This window comes from Physeter macrocephalus, chromosome 5 (assembly GCF_002837175.3).
Source record: "Physeter macrocephalus isolate SW-GA chromosome 5, ASM283717v5, whole genome shotgun sequence".
Lineage (NCBI taxonomy): Eukaryota > Metazoa > Chordata > Mammalia > Artiodactyla > Physeteridae > Physeter > Physeter macrocephalus.
The window spans coordinates 13,969,924-13,978,259 of NC_041218.1; the positions used below are offsets into that span (position 1 = coordinate 13,969,924).

Sequence of the window (8,336 nt, forward strand, 5' to 3'; positions counted from 1 at the left end):
GACCACCTAGAGGGGTGGGATAGGGAGGGTGGGAGGGAGGGAGAGGCAAGAGGGAGGGGATACGGGGATATATGTATACATATAGCTGATTCACTTTGTTATACAGCAGAAACTAACATACCACTGTAAAGCAATTATACTCCAATAAAGATGTTAAAAAAAAGGTTTAGGAAAAAGAAAAATATACACTAAAATAACTGGTTATATGGGACTATGGGTGACTTTTCTATTGCTTTTTTGTATTTCCTATAATTAGCATGTTTCTTAGAGATTAAAATATGTGTAATATAATGTTATGTAAATTATACCTCATTTAAAATAAAAAGTATGTGATGTCCACACAAAAACTTGTACATGAGTGTTCATAGCATTATTCATAATAGCTCCAAAGCAGAAACAGCCAAAATGTCCCTCACCTGAAAATGGGAAAACAAACTGGTCTCTCCATACGATGGAATATTACTCAGCAATAGAAAGAAAATGAAATAATCATATATTGTACCACCATAGATACCTTGAAAATGTGCGAAGTGAACAAAGGCAGTCACAGAGGGCCACGTATTTATACGAAATGTCCTGAATAAGCATATCCACCGATTCGTCATTGCCAAGGGCTGCGGGTGTTGAGTGGGGGGAAGTAAGTGACTGCTGTGGGTTTGGGGTTTCCCTTTGGGGTAATGAAAATGTCCTAGTATTGATTGTGGTGTTGGTTGTATAGCTCTGTGCATATACCAAAAACCATTTCATTGTATACTTTGAATGAATGCATTATATGGGATGTAAATTATATCTCAATAAAGCTGTTTTATGTTGAATGTGAATTATATGCCTGGCACATAATTGTCACCTAATAAAGGTTAGTTTCCTTCACCCTTATTTTCTGACAGGTTGTAAATTAGAGCCGTAATCCTAATTATATTTTCCATCTAGAAACCAGTAAAATCAACAAACTTAGTAGTGTGACTAACAGCAGGGGTTGAGTTGCAGGATAGAGAAAGTTAGGTAATTTTTTAGTTCCCGAAGTTGAGTCCTCAGAGTTTGACTTTATAGTATCGTGAAGTCCCCAGATGTCAGTGCACCTGTACTCACCGGTGAACAAAGCTGTTTTCGGTGTCGTATTGGAAGCGTCATCTTTTCAGCTGACTGATCCTCCGCACAGGAGCCTTCAGCTGTCAGGTTGAAGTCTTGTCGTGACTGCATGACTTGATTGCACCTCTCTCCACTTTTTCTAGTCTTGCATCGAGGCCCATGAGAAGGACATGGAGCTCTCGTTTGCTGTGCAGCGCAGCAAGGACATGGTGTGTGGGATCTGCATGGAGGTGGTCTATGAAAAAGCCAACCCCAGCGAGCGCCGCTTCGGGATCCTCTCCAACTGCAACCACACCTACTGTCTCAAGTGCATTCGCAAGTGGAGGAGTGCTAAGCAATTTGAGAGCAAGATCATAAAGTGAGACTCCTCCCCAATCTTCGTTTGTGCGTTCTATTTTGGGGAAGAATTTAGTATCTTGTGCCAACTTTCAACCAGATGGACCGCATTTAAATGCATGCATTTTATCTTGAAACTGGGGGTTCTTCTAATTGGGATTTCTTCTTTGTATTTCAGCTAGCTTCTAGATTAGTTGGTATATCTACTTTTATTTGAATGAGGAAACCGTATGTATCAGTTAGTAGAATCTTCGTGCTTTTTTCTGAGGAGATTGTGTTTAATGGATTAGCCAGTTTAGGTTCAGAGAACGAACTTATCTAGCTCTGAATGTATGTTTCCTGACATTTTACATTTTCCACTTTCCTATTCCATCCATTAAGCTAGCCAATAATCCACCATCCTTTAAAGATTGTTCTCATAACTGAACAAAACTACATAATCTAAACAGAGCAAAGTTACAAGAAATAAATTTATTTAAACGAAAGAAAAAGGAGTCTGTGTGAAATGTCTTCTTTTGTTGTTGTTTTTTTTTAACCTAAGTTATTATTTTTTTTAATGAACTGGCTAGCCGTTGAGTTGAATTTATAAAGGAGTTTGTCTTGCCTCAAAAGAAATGGTCAGTTGTGTGACCAGTGTGTGGAACCCTTTCAGGAAAAGCCCATCTGCCTTTCAGTTAAGTCTTTAAAAAATCTGGAGGTGACACACCAGGGTGTGTCCTTGAAGGAGAGTGGGCCTATAAAGGGGAATTTGCATTGCAGCCTGTTCATTGTTTCCCAGGTCCTGCCCAGAATGCCGGATCACATCTAACTTTGTCATTCCAAGTGAGTACTGGGTGGAGGAGAAAGAAGAGAAGCAGAAACTCATTCAGAAATACAAGGAGGCAATGAGGTATGAGCACTGCAGCCTTTTCTCAACCTAAGATCCCAACGTCGCTTGGGTTCACTTTGAAAAGAACAGTGCTGCATTATATACTCCTACCTCCTTCCTACCCTTTCTTTTACTTCCCAGTACAGTTTATTTTGTCACCGCTGATAACACTTACCTGTTCTGTATCTTGCTATAACACAGTCCTTGGGGTGCACGCCGAAGGGCTGCGTTACGATGAAGTCTGCACTGCTGATAGAGCTAAAGCCCCAGGAATGGGGTCGGCCTTGTCCTGATTCCATGTTACAGTTGTCCTATGTTCTTGTGTGTGGGCTTTCTCGAAGGTTTTCTCTCTGCTGGATCTGCGGTACTAGGGCTGTTAAACAGCTAGGCTTGACCAGTTTCTGTTTCTAGTCAGTGTTTCATGCGATAGCACACACGTGTTTAAGAACACACCGTGGGGAGGGCTGTAAACAGACGTACCGGTTCTGTCCCTCCCTGTTTAAAGAAACCCTGGATGATAGTCAGATACAGACCTGAAATCCACTGTGAATAAGGGCTGCGATATTTTCCTTTCCAGCAACAAGGCGTGCAGGTATTTTGATGAAGGACGTGGGAGCTGTCCGTTTGGAGGGAACTGTTTTTACAAGCATGCGTACCCCGATGGCCGTAGAGAGGAGCCACAGAGACAGAAAGTGGGAACAGCAAGCAGATACCGGGTAACTCTCACTGTTTTTTTAAAGGAGGGGAAATACCACACTCTCAGTTGAATCCCACGCAGATTGGGGTATTAGGGGAAGGAGAAGATTAATACTGGGAGCGAGACTAGAGCCTTAAAGGAGGAAACCAACTTCAGCAAACTGGGAGGGCTATGAGAGGAGAAACTAGAATGCTTAAAGCTCTAGACTAAACCGTTGGCCTCAAGTAACCAGAGGGGAGGAATTGGTAAAGTCGAAACCCTAAATAAGAAGTCTGGTTCGTCATGCCCTCTGGTGTGCTGGACGTTTTGCCTTAGAAACAACAGAATAGAAGATGCTGCTCGGCAGTGCCACCCCTATCACGGCCCTGTTTTTTACAGGCCCAACGAAGGAACCACTTCTGGGAGCTCATTGAGGAAAGAGAGAACGGCAACCCCTTTGACAACGACGAAGAAGAGGTTGTCACCTTTGAGCTGGGCGAGATGTTGCTTATGCTTTTGGCTGCAGGTGGGGACGACGACCTGACGGACTCTGAAGACGAGTGGGACTTGTTTCACGATGAGCTGGAAGATTTTTATGACTTGGATCTATAGCAGCTTTGCGGGGTGTGCGAACTGGTCTGCTGAGCCTCAGGCGGCAGCCGTGCCCGCTTGTCGCGGCAGTGCCGGCCTGTGGTTCTCTTCTAGGCAGGCCTCTCAACTCTAGGTGCTGTCGTAATAATTTTTACCCAGGGCCTGTCTTCTCAATCCCTCACCTTTCCCCAAGGAGTATGTTGTTTTCTCTGTTTAAAAAAGTTACAAAAATAAATCTTAAAGTTAGTTTTTTTTGTAACATGAATTTAACTGTCAGACAGTTAAGAGTGTAGGTTTGTTGCATCATCTGTTTTCAGCCAGATTCACACAGTTCTGGATTTCCAGTACTCGTTTTTGAGGACCCCAGGTTCAAAAGTAACAGCATTGGCCCTGCTTTGGGGTCCAAGAATTGGGGTGATAGGTGAAGGATCTGAACTGTGGCATGTAGCCTTCTGCTATAGACTTAGGCGGATGCTTGAGGTTTCTGGTGAAATGCGTACCCCGATGGCCGTAGAGAGGAGCCACAGAGACAGAAAGTGGGAACAGCAAGCAGATACCGGGTAACTCTCACTGTTTTTTTAAAGGAGGGGAAATACCACACTCTCAGTTGAATCCCACGCAGATTGGGGTATTAGGGGAAGGAGAAGATTAATACTGGGAGCGAGACTAGAGCCTTAAAGGAGGAAACCAACTTCAGCAAACTGGGAGGGCTATGAGAGGAGAAACTAGAATGCTTAAAGCTCTAGACTAAACCGTTGGCCTCAAGTAACCAGAGGGGAGGAATTGGTAAAGTCGAAACCCTAAATAAGAAGTCTGGTTCGTCATGCCCTCTGGTGTGCTGGACGTTTTGCCTTAGAAACAACAGAATAGAAGATGCTGCTCGGCAGTGCCACCCCTATCACGGCCCTGTTTTTTACAGGCCCAACGAAGGAACCACTTCTGGGAGCTCATTGAGGAAAGAGAGAACGGCAACCCCTTTGACAACGACGAAGAAGAGGTTGTCACCTTTGAGCTGGGCGAGATGTTGCTTATGCTTTTGGCTGCAGGTGGGGACGACGACCTGACGGACTCTGAAGACGAGTGGGACTTGTTTCACGATGAGCTGGAAGATTTTTATGACTTGGATCTATAGCAGCTTTGCGGGGCGCGCGAACTGGTCTGCTGGGCCTCAGGCGGCAGCCGTGCCCGCTTGTCGCGGCAGTGCCGGCCCGTGGTTCTCTTCTAGGCAGGCCTCTCAACTCCAGGTGCTGTCGTAATAATTTTTACCCAGGGCCTGTCTTCTCAATCCCTCACCTTTCCCCAAGGAGTATGTTGTTTTCTCTGTTTAAAAAAGTTACAAAGATAAATCTTAAAGTTAGTTTTTTTGTAACATGAATTTAACTGTCAGACAGTTAGAGCGTAGGTTTGTTGCGTCATCTGTTTTCAGCCAGATTCACACAGTTCTGGATTTCCAGTACTTGTTTTTGAGGACCCCAGGTTCAAAAGTAACAGCATTGGCCCTGCTTGGGGGTCCAAGAATTGGGGTGATAGGTGAAGGATCTGAACTGTGGCATGTAGCCTTCTGCTGTAGACTTAGGCGGATGCTTGAGGTTTCTGGTGAATTCTGCACATCTGTGTTTTTATATCTGTTCCCTGCCCTGTAATCCCCACCCTGTGCGCTTGTTCTGTGGTTTTGGTCTCTTGTTTAATTGCACACAAGTACTACTGCTGGGTAACCAGAACCAGGTGCGACTGTGTTGAGATTTTTACTGTGTTTAGCCTGATAGGAAAATTGTGAAAGAACACATATAAAGATACAGTGGAATAAAATAAATGCGGAGTTGGAAGTTGACTCCCAAGGGCTGATCGACTTGGTACGTGTGAGTGTGTAACAAGCTTCTCATCCCTGCATAGATGCAGTGTCTGTAGCCTTAGTGGAAAAACTCAAGTTTAGTGGTTTCAGCCCCGTGTGGCAAATAGATCTTAAAGGACAAAGCAGTATATTGGTAGCTGTTAATAGAGCAGGGCTAGCTAGCTCTGTCTATATAAATAGGGAAATGGGCTTAGCCATAGAAGTTCAAACTATCTGGTTATCTCATGTATTAACACAAACTGGGTCTCAGTTGCCAGTTGTATTTAATGTTTTATGATCTCCTAGACTTTCTAGTCCAGGCACTTTTTGACAAACCTTTGTCCTCATTCGAGGGGTTTTGTTGTCGGGTTTTTGTGTTCGTTTTTGTGGGTATTTGCCTCAGTCCATCCCTGAGCTCTGCAGCTAGACAGGTGTGATTCAGAACTATGTTCTAAGGTGGTTTGCAGTAGTGAGTCATGCTTTTCCACTAAAAGGGGACGGCGAGGGCGTAATCCACGAGATAAGCTAAAGTTAAATTGTTAGAAGAATTCCTTGATCAGAAATTATAAATTTGCGTTCTGTTGCTCCATTTCCTGAAAATAACTTGGAGATGCCCCTGATTTGGTCCATCTACTGCTTTGATTCCTTGGATACCAACCCCTCATGCTTTCACGTTAAGCAAAAACAAGTAATTGTTGCAGAGGTCTCTGTATTTTGCAGCTGCCCTTTTGTAAGACGCACTTTTCCCAAATAAAACAATTTTAAAAACCCATAATTTGGCTTTCTGTTTTGTGTAGTGAGCCATTTTGAACTGTGCAGATGTCAGAGCATATTTGTTTCTTTCATCACCTCTTGGATCAGTTCGTCAGTTAGTCAAATTTCTTTGGATATAGGTTCATTGAGAAAAGTTGACACCTTTTCTGAAACATCTAGCCTGCTGAGAAATGTTTGAGAGAGAAAGAGATAAAGAGGAAAACCTTACCAGCTGGGATCATCAAATTATGTATTTCTTTATAGGATTTTTAAGACTAACCCTTAGGCCTTCTTTATTGGCCAGTGGCTTTGACAGTTTCTGTTGCCATGTGCCGGTTGAACCTGCTTCAGACCCGCAAATAACGGTGTTTTTGTTCCTAATTCTATTACATGATTTTTTTTTTTTTTTTTTTTTTTGGCCGTGCCGTGTCGCTTGTGGGATCTTAGTTCCCTGACCAGGGGATCCAACCCGGGCCCTCAGCAGTGCAAGTGTGGAGTCCTAGCCACTGGACCACCAGGGAATTCCCTATATAAATTTTTTATTATTAAAATAAAAACCCTTCCACCACTCCAGTGGAAGACCTTCAGTAACCTTTTTGCAGTGCCTATTTGTAAAATAATTTAGTATCTATAATTAAGAATTAATAGTTGTAATATCTGTATTAAGAATTAATGCTATTGAAAATGTCTCCACATCTAGGAGTGTGTGTATTGCAACTTATTGTAGTCATGGTCGTAGCTGAAGGTCCACTCAGGAGTCTGTTTCTGTAAGCTCCCTTCTGGTGGATCTTCAGCTGAAGCTGCTCCCTTCCAGAAGTGCCCAAAGTTCACCTTCAGCTGCTGCCGCTGAGGCCTTGCTGGGGACCCCATGTACTCCCAGAGGGACTCCAGAAAGCCTGAGGCGAGGTGGGAGTGTTGGGGATCTGAGCCGGGGGAGAGACCTAAGCCTCTGTTTTTTTGGTGTCCAGAAAGTAGGGAGAGGCTCATCAGTAGCTGCCCCGTTGGCGGCATGTCTGAGTCTGTGGTGGGGAGAATGGTCCAGGCGTGACCCCGGTGGTGATAATAGCTTACTGCTGGAGTTTGGGTGGGTTGATGTTTAGAGCAGCTTTCTTTGTGTCTCAGGAAAGGCAGTGGAAGCTTATGTATAAGCCTGTCCTTAATGCGTGTTGCTGCCTGGTCACTGCCTGCATTGACAGTGAGCTCTTTCTGTGTGCCTGCCGGTTGCACACAGTTGGGGGGCCGCCGGTGATGAGTGAAACTTCTTTCCCATTTGCACAAAACGACCATCTCAGTGTCTTTCCTGCCACCACACCCAATAAGTGATGTTCACATCTGTGACTGACTGCTGGGGACATTCGCAGGTTATTTTTTTTAAAGGTTGGAGGAAAAGGGAAGCAAATACTGCCGAAGATTTGGGGGAGGGAGGAGAGGTACGCTGTTGATGGAGGTGTTTGGAGTCGTCGATACTCACGCTCTTCAAACGTCCAAGTCGGCTTTCTGGGTGCGCGGTACAGTGGCAAAGCCCACCTAACTTTTCATGAGCTGATGAAATGTGAGCGGAAGTGACAAATATCATTTCCAGGTGAAAGTTAAGAGCCAGTCAGTCCATGGTTTTCCTCGTTCTCCACTCTGCTTTGGCCGTGCGTAATTTCTGAGGAGGTGGCGGTTCCACCGGCCTGGGTCACGCTGCAGGGAGAGGTGGGGCGGACACCCAGCTGACCTCTGAGGGGCATGGGACACCAGCTGGGGGGTGAAAAGCCTCTGAAATTTTGGATCTTCATGTTGTCACAGCATAACGACCAGTCCTATGTTGAAATCATCTGTTTAAAGAAATGAGCTGTCATTTTATACGGAAATCTAAGTAAAAGACTTTCAGTATTTAAAATATTCATTTATGTTTACAATACTTTTTAGGTACCTCTATTCAAGAGAATCCAGTAGAAAGTAAATTGTAAGGTGATCAAGTAAATTGTACTGATGAACAAACATAAATAAACTTTATCTTTTAAAATTGATACATCGTATACAGACGTGATTAGTAGGAAAAGCATTATGACAGACTTTACTTGCTTTTTTGCCTAATCTTTGATGATAAGTACTACTAATGAAAATATGTAATTTTTTTTAGAAGAATGAGATTTCGTACTACAGTTTTTAAATATGTCGGAAGGACTTTAGTTGAATTGCTGTAA

At 43.8% G+C, this 8,336-nt stretch overlaps 2 protein-coding genes across 4 annotated transcripts in view; both read left to right on the forward strand.

Moving 5' to 3' along the window:
- The window catches only part of LOC102997004 (E3 ubiquitin-protein ligase makorin-1), a 19,469-nt gene extending 15,858 nt beyond the window's left edge, over positions 1-3,611 (forward strand). For 2 of the 3 annotated variants that reach the window (XM_028489668.2, XM_028489669.2), the window contains 4 exons: positions 1,233-1,447; positions 2,204-2,314; positions 2,871-3,009; positions 3,369-3,611. In XM_028489668.2, the coding sequence (XP_028345469.1) occupies positions 1,233-1,447; positions 2,204-2,314; positions 2,871-3,009; positions 3,369-3,581 (678 nt within the window). In that variant the 3' untranslated portion in view covers positions 3,582-3,611. The remainder of the gene's footprint in view (positions 1-1,232; positions 1,448-2,203; positions 2,315-2,870; positions 3,010-3,368) is intronic. The other variant, XM_055084793.1, reaches the window with a different exon arrangement.
- A 440-nt stretch (positions 3,612-4,051) lies between these two features.
- On the forward strand, positions 4,052-6,473 carry LOC112066266 (E3 ubiquitin-protein ligase makorin-1-like; the record flags this gene model as incomplete). Its single annotated transcript, XM_024128871.2, has 2 exons — positions 4,052-4,120; positions 4,480-6,473. Coding segments are annotated over 2 exons (282 nt in total), but the record flags the coding sequence as incomplete, so codon positions are not given.
- Positions 6,474-8,336: the final 1,863 nt, after the last annotated feature.